General features: G+C 42.5%; 2 protein-coding genes across 2 annotated transcripts in view; one reads left to right on the top strand and one right to left on the bottom strand.

Annotated features, from left to right (window-relative positions):
- REL (REL proto-oncogene, NF-kB subunit) overlaps positions 1-13,132 on the top strand; it is a 53,152-nt gene extending 40,020 nt beyond the window's left edge. The window contains exons 7-11 of the mRNA XM_066595731.1: positions 1,181-1,285; positions 1,741-1,953; positions 4,745-4,798; positions 6,029-6,118; positions 8,008-13,132. Of these exons, the coding sequence (XP_066451828.1) occupies positions 1,181-1,285; positions 1,741-1,953; positions 4,745-4,798; positions 6,029-6,118; positions 8,008-8,690 (1,145 nt within the window). The 3' untranslated portion in view covers positions 8,691-13,132. The remainder of the gene's footprint in view (positions 1-1,180; positions 1,286-1,740; positions 1,954-4,744; positions 4,799-6,028; positions 6,119-8,007) is intronic.
- The window catches only part of PUS10 (pseudouridine synthase 10), a 105,321-nt gene that overhangs the window by 12,458 nt on the left and 78,064 nt on the right, over positions 1-14,799 (bottom strand). The window lies entirely within an intron of this gene.

The following is a 14,799-nucleotide window of genomic DNA, read 5'->3' as shown; positions in this document are numbered from 1 at the left end:
CAGAGGAAGGCAAAAAAAAAAAACAAGAGCAGAAGCCAGATAGCCCTTTTGGGGAAAAAAATTCCTTCCCGACTCCCTAATGGCAATCAGACTGTTCCCTGGATCAACCCCTAATAGTTCCTACCTGCCTGTAAACCTGGATTAACGAATAACCTTAGATTTATATCCTATAATATCCTTCCTCTCCAGAAAGACATCAAGTCCCCTTTTAAACTCCTCTATGGATTTTGCCATCACCACATCCTCCGGCAGAGACTTCCACAGTCTAACTGCTCTTACAGTAAAGAACCCCTTTCTATGTTGGTGATGAAACCTGCTTTCCTCTAAACGTAGCGGATGCCCTCTCATTACTGTTGTAGTCCTCGGTATAAACAGATCTTGGGAGAGATCCTTGTATTGTCCCCTCATGTATTTATACATCGTTATTTGATCACCCCTTAACCGTCTTTTTTCTAGAGTAAATAGTCCCAATTTGGATAGCCTCTCTGGGTATTCCAGTCCCGTCATTCCATGTATTAGTTCAGTTGCCCTTCTTTGAACCCCCTCAAGCACGGTAACATCTTTCCTGAGCACCGGTGCCCAGAATTGTACGCAGTATTCCATGTGAGGCCTGACAAGTGCATTATATAATGGAAGGATAATGTTCTCATCCTTCGCCCCTATACCGCTTTTAATAAAACCCAAGACTTTATTTGCCTTTGCAGCAGCTGATTGGCATTGGTTACTCCAGTTTAGTCTACTATCCACTAGTACCCCCAGGTCCTTTTCCATATCACTTTTCCCTAGCAGTACCCCATTTAGTATATATTGGTGACATCCGTTTCTCCTGCCCATGTGCATAATCTTACATTTTTCAATATTGAACTTCATTTGCCATTTTTCTGCCCAAGCCCCTAGCTTATCTAGGTCCGTTGTAGAAGCTACAGAAGTCAAACGATGCAACCTTTTAAATCAAACCCTACTGTGAAAATGATTGTCAGCCCAAAATACTTGTATTTAAGTAAAAAATTGTGCCCTAAAGGCATTAATATCTTTTAAGGAGATATAGCTGATTGGTTGATTTAGCTCCACACTCGCTGCACTATGACAGTCGTTCTTCTGCTTCTTAAGGACACATTTTATGTGAATTACTATTTAATATTTTGTATTACTTATTGATTAAACTAATTTCTCATCCCAGGTGCTCCCAACACTGCAGAACTTCGCATCTGCCGAGTCAATAAGAACTGTGGTAGCGCCGCCGGAGGAGATGAAATATTCTTGTTATGTGATAAAGTTCAAAAAGGTGCAGATTTCACGTTTACTCTATCTCTACATATTTTATACTTCTACTATAGGAAACATTTCTTCCAAAAGTAATTAGGAAATTACTAGTAAATAAAACTGCATTCTAACCTTTCTTAGTTTTGTTCTTGGGAATAATAATAATCTTTATTTGTATAACGCCAACTTATTGCGCAGCGCTTTTGATGGTTGACAACCAATATGACTACCCACACCACCGGGATTGTCACCCCGATTTCTGTCTCTTGATAAATCTGCCTATCTATGCTTATGGAATGGCAAAAACGAGCATTTAAAAAAGTTTGACAGAAGACAACCTAAAAGTTTACATTTCCTGGTGGAAATATTTGCTTCGACTAACACCTAGGTCCACCTGTTGGGTTTGATAAATGTAGCACATACAGTATATTATTCTAACCCAAGTTCTTGTTGCCTCCTCTCTTTAATCTCTTATAGATGACATTGAGGTTCGATTTTTCACCAATACTTGGGAAGATAAAGGACAATTTGCGCAGGCAGATGTTCACCGTCAAGTTGCTATAGTATTTAAGACCCCTCCGATTCCTTTTGACATCACTGAAGTCACAACGGTGAAAATGCAACTTAGAAGACCATCGGACCAAGAAGTCAGTGAACCCATGGACTTCCGTTATATTCCTTGTGAGAAAGGTAAATTCTGAAAAGGCCCAAACTGTGCTATTTGTATGCGTCCTCTGCCAACAATAGTATAGTAGACATTGGTGGGCCTCCCACAGGGAGCCATGTTGTATATATATATATATACACTGTCCTGCATATTTTTACAAGACTTATTTATTGCGATCGTAACCATCATGTTACGACAAATGTAACTACAGTATAAACTTGATACACTTGGTATTGCAGCTTCGCTCTATTCACTTATGTCATTATTTACCAGAGACAGGCAAATTTTGTAAATTTTCAGCCAACTTCTTTAAGGAATAAACAATAAGGTGACAAACTTCTAGCTTTATCCGGTTGAGGCACTATTGGAACAGGAGTTGAGCAATGGTGTAGAAACCATTATGCAGCTCCTAATGTATACAGGACAGCACTCTGTTGTTCTGCATACGTATGTTACAGTATACAGGACAGCGCTCCGACATCGGAGCACTGTCCTGCATATGGCAACATGAAGAACAGCCTCTGAAATTGCAGCGCTGTACTGCATGCTGTAACACGTAGAACAGCCTCTGATATTGCAGCGCTGTACTTTATGCTGTAACATGTAGAACAGCCTCTGACATTGGAGTGCCGTCATGCATACTGTTACATGTAGAATAGCCTCCGATATCAGAGAGCTGTCCTGCACATGGTATCATGCATATGCAGAACAGCCTCCAACATCAGAGCGCTGTCCTGCATACTGTAACATGTATAAGAGCCTCCGACATCGAAGCACTTTCCTGCATACTGTAACATACATATGAAGAACAGCCTCCAACATTGTAACGCTGTCCTGCATACTGTTAGAAACGTGTCGGCCCTTGTCCAACATTGGAGCTATGCAGGGTAATCTTAATGTCGAACAAGAGCCGACACTGGATTGGAAAGTGTTATGCTTATAAGAAGAAGTGAGTTTTCATGCACTCAAAGAATTACAAATAGCGGATAGCGTGAGACAAGAAATTCCAGAGGGAGACATGAGAAAACCTGTATAGGAAAATGTGAGAAAGTGATTAAAAAGCAGCTGGGTGCAGATGGCTGTAAGCAGAGCAGAGGATGATTGTAGGATGCTGACTGGAGAACAGTACTGTAGGCGAGGGCTACCTGAAACCTGTAGGGGACATTGGGGGCTCAGGTAATGCTGCATGCTGAGACAACTATATAACTAGGACTTTCCTCATGTATATTTTATATATAGGCACACTGTATTTTTTAGACTATAAGGCCTCCTTCCCACGAACGGATTTCCGCCGCGTAATTCGTGGCGAAAATCCGCTGCGTTGCCCGCAGCTATTAGGTTCTATTGAACCTAATAGCACAATGCTCACGATGCGTAATTCCACCGCGGAATTACGCACCGCGATTTCTCCCGTCCTCACCCGCAGCATGCTCTATTTTCTGCGGGTGAGGACGGGCTGTACGCACTGACGGCTTCCATTGCAGTCAATGGAAGCCGTCCGTTCACGCTATCTCCCGCTGTAACCAGCGGGAGATAGCGTGAAAAAACGCTTTCCCGCCCACCGCCGCACGTCATATGACGCCATATGACGCGGCCGGCCGCGTCACGTGACACGGCGGCGGTGGGCGGTGACGGGCGGTGACGCGGCGGCGGTGGGCGGGGAAGCGATTTCACGCTATCTCCCGCAGGTAAGTATAGGGGCTCTGGGGGGCGCCGTGACGGGCTTCACAGCGTAATATTACGCGGCGGAGCCCGTCACGCTCGTGGGAAGGAGGCCTAAGACTCACTTTTTAGCAACAGTTCAGGGGCAGGCGACCGTGCCAGATCCTCCTTCCCCTCCATGATCATTCCCTTAATGTTTGGGCTCAGCGTCTATAGAGCACTTTGCTTGGCACAGGAAACAAGAACTGCCCCTATAATTTGCACCTGACTGCCTAGAACTGCCATCTTACTCTGTTGGCACTCAATTTATTAAAACATTGCCCAAACTCCCTGCCACTAACAGTCAGCAATAAAACATCCCCTGGAGTTACCTACCCCATCGGATGGCACTCACTGCCTTTCCCGGGCAAGCCCTCAGTGCAGTGTCTCCTCCTCCCTCCCTGGACTTCTCCTCAGCGGACCAGCCTCACATGGCTGTTAGCACCATCCTGCCTCAAATTCTCCTTGAGCAGGAGTGAGCGGACAACCCAAGGCACTGCTGTGTGAAGTGGTTGCTCTGTGGGTAAGCCTCCTGCTCTCATGTAACCAGCTGTTGAATGTCCCATCATTCTATAGCATAGTATGGAACAATATACAGGCTCCCCCTACACTTATCTACCTAGGAGCTCTGCCTGGACTAAAGACTATTCCACATAGGCTTTTAATGAGTTTTTTGCAGAACTTTTCGGAGTTTTCGTTCGCAGACCTCTCCATAAGATTCATCTAAGGTTCTTTCTTCTTTGTCTCTAGTAAAATCGTTAATAATTAACCATTCTAACTTCTCCGTTTGAAGTGTCCGGTCATTAAGAACCCCATCAAAACACACTGCCTGCCCTTGCATGGGACTCCAAATTTGGATCATGAGAACAAAGTTAATGATGACATTAATCCCTTCACTTTCCTAAACCACCAAAGAAATTTGAATTAGCATAAAATATTTTTCAGTTGTCTTAAATTTGGGTGCGTCCTGTAACCAGGTGTGTCTTATAGTGCCAACAATATGGTGTATCAGCTGTAATTCTTAAAAATGGAGCTGCATTATTATTCGGCTTGAGCCATAGCTATGCATGTATAGGTTACTCTAATAATGTGTTTTGTTTGAACCCTATTTAGACCATTATGCTAAGAAGATGAAAAAAAATGAGGACATGCTGCACAAATTTTATGGTGAGTAAAAGTACAATTCCTCAAGGTGAAAACATCAATTTGGAAAATTATTCTTTCTTTTAAAATGCCCCCCATGATGCAGGGTCATAGTGAGGGGGTCACCCGAGTTACTTGCCCCAGGTTCAGACAGGTGGAGTTGAGGAGTTGGTTTCACATGGCATAAATCTTTGGAAGTTCTGCCTTCTCCCTCCTTCTTCTGTCTGTTCTAGTGTAAGCTAGAGCAGCTGGAGCTTCTTACCAGCTGTTGTAACTGGATCCAAACCGCTCTATCTTACAGCTGGAGAGATGGGTGTGTGTATGTATACACTTATGTGAGCATGTATCTGTGTGCTTAATGTGCATTAGGTCGGCTCACATGACTGTGTGAGCCGGTGTACCACACAAGAGTCTCATGTGCCAGCTTGCAGAAAGTACGCGATGACATGCGTACTTGCTGCCAATCCCTATGCACTATCTTGGTGTCTATGGGCATGTAATATGCGCCAAGATAGAGCATGTTGTGATTCTTTTCAAACGAGTAATACATGCACGAAAAAAAAAGCTGGTGCGAATGGTCCAATACAAACCAATGGACTATTGGCATTGTGTACTGCATGCGGAAAAATTGCATGCACGAAGTACAATGACAATACGCCCATGTGAGAGCGGCCTAAATGTATTGTGTATACGCGTCTGTATAATATACATACCTCCCAACATTTGTATCTTCATTTGTGACACACCATGTCTACCTCGGAATCCTTACTTTTAAGCATATTTGCATAAACCACATTCACTTTACCACATATTTCTCTGGACAGTTGGGAGATATGTAGTATTCACAGCAGTACCGCATAGTATACAGTATATGTGTGCAGCATAGGAATATATATATAATGTGTTACTATTCATTTCATGGAGGCGCCACACTAAATATTTGCCCCGGGCAAAGACAAGCCTTGTTCCAGCTCTGACATGAACGACTGTAACATTTACCCCTAATAGCGCACAACAGGTATAACGAGTAATTCAACCAGTGGAGCAGATTTCCAATGACTGTTACCAACTGTTTGGTTAACAGAGACATAACATAATCACGGTTAAGGCCAATCAGACTGGATCACTAAGAGTAGTTTTGATGACTTTAGCACATTAACAGGGCCACCTATAATACGGTAGATCATTAGCTATATGGATTGGCTTAGTATTTGGCAATTATAGGTACAATATTAAGTTGTATTTCTCTTGCAGGTTCACTTCGAAATAATCAAGTGGCAAAAGCAACAAAACCATTACCGACAATACAACCATTACGTGTGATAGATCGACCTATTAAGAAAGGTATTGAAATAGTTTCAGAATCTCACCAGAGATATGTATAGTCTTTTGGTTAATAATTAACCTATTCCAAGATTTAATTAGGTTAGTGCAATGTATAATGCGTCAGGTGACCCTACACAACCACAACCATTGGTGCATATAGGTCCATTCCGGAAGTTGAAATGAATGGAGCACATTAATCAGCAAGGTCTGCTCTACTTTCTTAGCACAATTGTAATGTAAATGTCAGTTTACAATTATAGATTTGCTGCTTACTTAAAAGGAGGCCTAAATGTAGAAATAAATAAGAAAAAAGGCAGAAAGCAAACTCTGTTCGCCTGTATTAGCTTCTACAAGTGTCTGAACTACCGGTAGTCCTATGGAAATTTAGGAGAGAAGCCATGGTCTTTTGCCTCCTAGTTTTCTGCACGTTTGCTATAATGTGGTGAAGGAGCAAAGCTTAGTCTTGCCTAGCTGCTTCTCCTTCTGAATCTTGCAATGGATTACCAAACATGTAGAGATCAATTGGTATGTACTCAATGTAACTAGAGATGAGCGAGTATACTCGCTAAGGCACATTACTCGAGCGAGTAGTGCCTTAGCCAAGTATCTCCCCGCTCGTCTCTAAAGATTCAGGGGCTGGCGGGGGTCGCGGAGCAGCGAGGGAGAGCGGGGAGGAATGGAGGGAAAATCTCTCTCTCCCACCCGCTGCCCGCCGCAACTCACCTGTCACCCGCGCCGGCCTCCGAATCTTTAGAGACGAGCGGGGAGATACTCGGCTAAGGCACTACTCGCTCGAGTAATGTGCCTTAGCGAGTATACTCGCCCATCTCTAAATATAACCAATATTCAAGAAGTTGATGCGTTGGGAGGCCTAACAAAGTATATAATCACACTACTGTCGTTGATATTGGACAATTTTCCCTGAAAGCATAACATGTATAGATTGAAAATAACTCACGTGGCCAAAAATATTATGTAAACTTTATATTAAGTATAGACAAAGGATGGTTGTTGACAATATACTGCAAGTACAGTATGGCATCAAAATCGACAGGTTGGATTAACTAAAATACTCAATTGAAGGGCCTTAGCTTCAGATCTCAGCAAAATTAGCAAGAGAGGTATATGCAAAGTGAACTCAATGAGTCTTATCTAGTCCATGGACTGCACACCATAATATAAACCATTAGATGTAGTTAAAGTGACCCTCTGGTTTTGGGACAAACTTCTATTCCGGGACTAAAAAAAGAGAGGGCTAAATTACTAGCGGTTGTTCTTCTCTGTCCTCCTTCTAATTTATCAGTTTCAGGTCCAATTTTCAGCCATCCATGATGGCCAACCAATGTAATCTTTAGAATACCTAATCCCCATAGCCCATTGATAGTGTTAGATTACCAATGCAGTATACCTGCTTTCTGGTTGGCCAGACCTACTTATGTGATCAGCATTAGCCAATCAGAGAGCAGTGCACAGTGTGTATTAGGTTAGTTAAAAAAAAGCTGCAGCCATATTGGACGGGCAAAGAAAAAAAAAAAGAAGCCAAAAACTAGCAGATCGGAGGGGTGGCAGAGAAGTACAACTGCAGGTAATACACCACTTCCTATCCCAGGACAGAGTTTTTTCCCCAAAATTGGAGGGTCTCTTTAATGTAGCCTCATTAAAATATACCTCCAGATGTTGACAGCCAATCTAACTCCAGAAGATTAACTGATAGCAAGAGACACAAGCTCTCTCGTAAAGCTCCTTGTAAGATGGCCTGTACAATAGCATTGCAAATAGGCAACGCAGCTACCATCATCACTGGAGGTATACTTTAATCATGTTGCAATGATATTATCTCAGCCAGTCCTACTTTGATCGGATGAACAAATGACTTAAAACATTGTTTTTTCTTTCCCTCCTCGCAGAATTAGTTATGAATGAGACATGCGTGCCACCTCCAAATGGAATAGATACTCTGCCAAGGTCCAGTGTACCACGGTTCCCTTTCACCCTCAATACATTGCCAGATACAGGAAATGTATCCACAGCACCAAGTGCTCAGAATTTTCTTTGGCATCATGCAAACATGTCGTCCAATGCAACTAATGTCCAGAATTGTGATTACTGTATAAGCACCACAATGAACACATCAGCACATAAAGCCTATTCAATGAGGAAAGCTCCAGAGATTCCTGCTAGCCCTTTGGATGCAAATGCTATATTTTACTCAAACGCTAATCCCACTTTGCAAAAGGCCACAAATATATCGGAGAAAGATCTGGCTAATAATACATTTCGAATGTCTACTTTCTTGCAATCCAGTTACCCAACCATATCTACCGAGAACATTATCTGTGGAACACCATATCCCCGAGACGCATATGACACAGATTCTAGTCCGATGATAATGAATCCAATGAATGAGTCTTCTAGCTCCAGTATTCCTCAAGCCAACTTTTACAGTCCTCAGTTTCATTCTACGCAACCCGACAACATGTCAAGCCAGTCATGTGGCGATATGTTGGGAGCAGGTGACTATATTATGAGTGTTGATTCGGAATTCGAAACCATCCTTGAGAATATATCAAAGAGTATGGCCAATGAGTAGCACATTTAGAAATTTGTGTTGTCTTTGCAATGAAGCTAGATTGACAGACCTCAGGAACCACTAGGTTAATACTTATTCCTCTGGACAAGCGAAATCCAAGATAATATTGACCAATCAATAGCCATGCTGCATTCTGGAACAGGCTTCAAAAGACAAGTATGGTTATACCTCTTCCAGTTTTTGTATCCAAGAACAGTGTCTAGATGTGGCCTCTGCAATTCCTCAACAGAACCTGCTCCTTTGGGTCTTATTTGTGAAGCACTTAAAAAATGTTCAGCTATCCCTCAGTAATTTCTAGAACTGATGTATATTCCATTTGTTATAGACAGTGGTTCTTGTATTATGGCTGTGCTTACTTCTCTATAAAGATATTTAAGTCATCCTATTATGGACATAATGATGCTTGGAAGTCACTGAAACAGACATAGGCAACTCATGGGTAACAAAATATAATGAAACAATAAATGTAACTTTTCCCAGAGGAGGTTAGTTTAATGGGTTGAAAACTACTGATGGCCTATGTAAAGGATAGGCCATCAATAGTAGATCAGCAGTAGGCTGCCGCCAGTGACCCCTGCCGATCAGGTGTTTGCCAGGCCAGTGCACTCAATACAGGAAGCAGACAGCTCCAGTCCCACTGTAGTGGCCAGGTTTGGTATTGCAAACAAAGTTCCCATTGAAGTAAATGGGAACTTTGCTTACAATACCAAACTTGGCCACTGCTGTGGGAACAGAGCTGCCTGGCAGGAAACTGACACCTGGTGAGTCTTCTCGAAGTGCTGATCAGTGGGCAGAAAAATCACATGCATATATGTCCTGCACCACAATGGTTTCTCTGATGTATTCAGCAGAGCTAAGACGGCTCACAAGATAAATCTAACTACGTCTCTGAATCTCAAGGATGACAAGGGATGAATCCACTTCATCTGGGACCACTAGTATCACTTTGGAGGCAATCAGAAGAAGTACCACAATAACCATGTGCTTGGCCAGTGCAAAAGTACTGATATAGATACAAAGTTTCGACAGTGCTCTTTCTAAATAGTTTTGTTTTACCGTATAAATGTTGCTTATGGCGTGATCTTATTTTTATACTCTTTTTTTTTACATTAACGACTACCAGAATATTTGCTAGTAGGCAGATAGTTATGAATAGATATAATGACTGTGTCATTTTAACTAGGTCTCGGCTAAATGAGCTAATTAACATATCACTTGTAAACAACTTTTATTTGAAGAATAAACTAGTAACAAGGTGGCCAGCAGTCTCATACTTTGGCCTTAGTAGTCCCACCATTGGTGTCACAGATTCATGATCCATCATAGAGCCGGCACTGCATATATCATGTTGGTGGATACAGCACTTCGGTGCACCAGTTTGGATCTTTTCTTAATAGTATATAATCAAGTGTCAATAAGTGATATACAGCTGCCCATTCGATTTCACCAAATTCTTTTTAGCATGTAAAAAAAGCATTGTTGTTTCAAGTGACTTCTTTTTTGCCACTGAGTGGATTACTTTATTTTTTGCTAAGCAATATACATGTGTTACCATTATCCAATGCACCTGATCGATGGGGTGTGATTATAGAGTTCCAAAATGGAATTTATCTACAATTTTTAGGAAAATGAGCAAAAAGTGTCTGAAACATTGTAATATTGTAGTTAGCGTTTATTTATTTGGATCAACAAATTAAACTCAGTGCATTATATATAAATATAGAAGAAAAGAAGGTAAACCTATAATTAAAGGGGTTGTACCACAATTACAAGTTATTCCCTATCCACAGAATAGGGGATAACTTGCTGATCAGTGGGGTCTCTGCTGAGACCTCCGCCATCTCGAGAATGAACTCCCTTGTCCTACTCTGCCCGTTAGGCTTCTTTCACACGAGTCCATATCGGCCGGCTGTGATATGCGCTGTGATCTGATGCATTGGATTCCAATGCATCAGACCACATGGGCGTATTTGCGAGACGTAAAAACGCTGCCATGGGCTTCCATACGCCCTATGGAAGCCCATGGCAGCGGCCGTAGGTGGGAGCGAGTTTAGCAGTGTGGCTGCTAAACTCCCTCCCTCTGTTCTCTCCCCCGTCCGTGCAGGCTCACTTGTCTTCCTCCCCTCTCGTTCTGTGCAATGGGAGGGGGCGGGACGGGGCTGAGCCAAGCACCAATCCGCCCCACCTCCTCCTATTGATGGCTATAGATAAGGGACGGGACATGGGCGGAGCCAAGCGACCACCCTCTCCCCACCCCTTATCAATAGCCATCAATGGGAGGAGGGGGTTGGACGAGCGCTTAGCCCCGCCCTGCCCCCTCCCATTGTAAGCCTGCAATGGGGAGGGAGGGAAAATGGGAGATGTCCTGGTGAGGTCGGCTCACCAGGCCATATGAACAGGCGTACAAATGTTTTATTTGTGTGCCCATTCACCAGGTTTTTCTACCCCAACGTAGCGTATACCCGCCGGCCATTTTCACGCTATGTGAAAGAAGCCTTACTGTGATGGTCTCTTCTTTGCCCTCTCACAGTGACATCACGATGAATGGAGTGCTGGTTGAGCTTGCACGGTCGACGCTCCATTGATTCTGATGGGGCTGATGGAAATACCCGAGCGTGTGCAGCAGGGACATTGCAACAGACCCATTGAAAATAAATGGAGTTAATGTGACCAGCGCTTCATTGAGTCTCTTCCTCACTGCGGGGGTGCAGTAATGCTGCAGTGAGGACGGGGAACATTGGACCCCCGTTCTTGGAGGCCTCAGTGGTGAGACCTCACTGATCAGCAAGCTATCCCCTATGCTGTGGATAGGGAATAACTTGTAATTGTGGTTCAACCCCTTTAAGCGTTGTCACTGGTGATCTGTTAGGGTACATTCGCAATTGTCGGATTTGTTGCAATAATTCATAACACTGTCCCAGTTCAACTGAATGCAAATATCGATGTGTTTTCCAGCAGAACAACTCCGGTCAGATTAACGGAAGTGACATTTCTGCAATACGTCTGCTGCGAGTAAATATAAAAAGGAGCTAAGGGTGTGTTTGAGCCCTATGCTATGTATACATGGTGTCGCTCATTGTAATAACTGCTTTGTATCTCCTGCCATTCCATGAAAAATATTGCAATTACTGAATTTTATTCATTTCTTGCAAGTGATGTTGTTGCCAAGTCAAGATGGCATTAGTTGCCAACTTTTCTTAATTATTTACGGATATGTTCTGCTTTGAAGTGACTCTGCCGTTTCAGGATACCATTTTGAGGGTGGAGTGGGTCTTCTACCTGCACTTGATCTTCTCCTCCGTCCCTTCCTTGGGCTAGTTCCACTACTGCTTCCAGGCGGCCAAGATGACCACCACCTAGTGGCGTAATTAGGAGCTCTTGGACCCCAATGCAAAATTTTCAACAGGGCCCCCTCCCGACCATGTGCGATTTATAATGCTGGTGTCTTATGTGATAGATGAGCCTTTGGACTCCCTAAAGCTTCAAGGTCTGCTAGAGACTTCTACCTCTGCACCACTTATAGCTATGCTCATGCTGGCCGCTTTAGACTAACTAGTAACCCACAGGGCATTGGTAGTGTTAGACTACCAATGCATCATACTTGCTCTATGATTGGCCAGCGCTGCTCAGCTAATCAGCGCCGCTCAATTACAGCACAATGCACAGTCCAGTTATAAAATGATGGCAGCCATCTTTGCTGCCAGAAAACAGGACCAGTACCGGCCTAATGGAGTGACGGAGGAGAAGATCAAGTTTAGGTAATATACTACCTCCTTCCTCCAGAATTGTTCACTGAAACTCGGAGGGTCGCTTCAATATTACACACTGCACCGGTTTAATAGCATTCATGGGCTATAGATATTATAAGATCCATCACTAACAGTGCTGTCCTCTGATAAAAAATAGTTTTGCTATGCTGTATAGAACAATCCTGCAGAATAAAAACCGCAGCATCGTGTCATATGACCACACAGTGGCCGCATACATTCATATACCTCATACCCCGGTATAGGTACAGTATATACAGAATTATCTGGAATCCTTATAGGAAACATCTCGGTTGTTCTCAAAGATAAAGTCCAGTTACTTATATATTTAAAGCATGCAGTATGGCGCTGTAAGCACTCCTGTGCCGATATACGTTATTTTTTTCTACTGCTAGATGGAAGATTACTGCCAAAGAAAGCTCTTATGATTGATTTCTATTGTCTTGATAAAGTTCTCATATGCTTGTATATAGCAATGTTGTGTATCTACATAAGAAGCTTAGTCAAATTTCTCATTTTTTGAGAAGTCTTTTGAACATTTGTTTTTTTTACCATGTCCTAATTTTTTATGTGGAACTTGTAAAAATCGGAATTGAAGTTTTATGCCAATCTCCAGGTATATTGTAGTTGATTGTTTTAAACACATCTATTATTAATAAATCAATAGCAAAAATATGTAGTGCTGTTTTTTTTTGCTTTCAGTTCAAAGCATTGACATTTCTATGGGACCATCCAATATCACTGCATGCTATTAATTGTTCTATACATTGGTGATGCACATTTATTTGGGCATGTCCCCATAGGAAGCTCCCGCACAGTGGAGGCCTTAGGTTAGATGGTGCCCTGTGTGGAATTTGTTTTGCACTCCTCTACCCGGTCATAAGAAAAAAAACTGTATATATTGCACTGATAGGCAGTCTCCCTGTATTCTTCTTGTGCAGAAAGCAGCATTAGTTGAGTGAATAAATACAGAGCCAGAACCAGGCTCATTCCATAAATACAGTGTCAGAACCAAGCTCAATATATAACTACAGCACCAGAACCAAGCTCATTAATAAAGCACCAGAACCAAACTCAACATAAACACAGCACAAACCAATCTCAGATACAATACTAGAACCAAGCCTATAACATAAATACAGTACCAGATTCAAGCTCAGTACATATATACAATAACAAATCCAAGTCTATAACAAAAATACAGCACCAGAAGCAAGCTCAGTACATAAAAACAGTTATAGAACCAAGCTCATAACATAAATGCAGTAGCAGAACTAAGCAATGGTATTACAGGGGTGCTCATACGATGACAGAGCCAGGAGGAGGGTGAGCAATGTAGCTTCACAAAATGTCTCAATGCTACGAAAGATCATTTGGCCAGGTGGGTCAAAGGAAGCCATTACCCCCCCCAGCCTACATTCACCCAATACTGCCTCTCCACAAGCTGGTGGCCAGCCATGCTCTTGCACAGTAATAAAATAATGTACTGTGTCACTAATTATAAATTAGGTGGTCTCAAAAATATATCCATTTTATGTAAAGATTAACCCTTTCCAATCCAATTTGTATCCTGGTTTTCCTAGAGGGCTTACTCTTTTTCTGTCATTATACAACGGTGCTATATGCTGGCTAAAGCCAGTACTGCATGAGGTGACACATTGGATAGGCTCCCACAGCAGAGAGGCAGGCAATATACAGTAAGAGAACCCCGACGGATGTCTTCCAATATCGGAGCTGTACAGCCTTAATTTATAATGTCTTCAGAGGGCAGACAGTGGATTGGAATAGGTTAAAGGGTAGAAAAATAATGTGTGCTTCAGAACCAATCAGAATGCATCATTTATCCTAATGCTTTTTGTAGGTCAGCTTTAATCCAATATACTGCACAATTACGTCATGGTGATTCCATGGGCACAGCGGGTGTAACGTACAGATTCTGGTCGTTTAACTGCTTATTTGCCACTACCTATACCTATTACGGACACTCTTTTTCTACCTGACGGTCATTGATCAGATATGTCATGATAACCTGATCGGTGTAAGTCCGACCTCTAAAAAACCATGGCAATCATGAGACCAAGGGGGACCGAAGAATTAACTGAATGGGGCTGTGTTGTAGGTCCCTGCATGGTAGGTGGACAGGGACCACTTAGCAATCCCGAGAATGGAGTGGTCAAAGTGCTTGCTAAGGGTCCAGCACCATTACTTCTTATAGTAGCAAAACCCAAATAAGAGTTTAATTACAGCTGCCTGTACTACATTATATATGAATGCCCTTTTATTATAGCATGTATAGTACAGTCATGTGTTGGCATGGCCTAATGTCAGTGATCATGCTATCA

Source organism: Eleutherodactylus coqui, chromosome 3 (assembly GCF_035609145.1).
Source record: "Eleutherodactylus coqui strain aEleCoq1 chromosome 3, aEleCoq1.hap1, whole genome shotgun sequence".
Lineage (NCBI taxonomy): Eukaryota > Metazoa > Chordata > Amphibia > Anura > Eleutherodactylidae > Eleutherodactylus > Eleutherodactylus coqui.
Note: the sequence above shows the minus strand (reverse complement) of the source record. Positions and strands in the feature narration are given on the sequence as shown.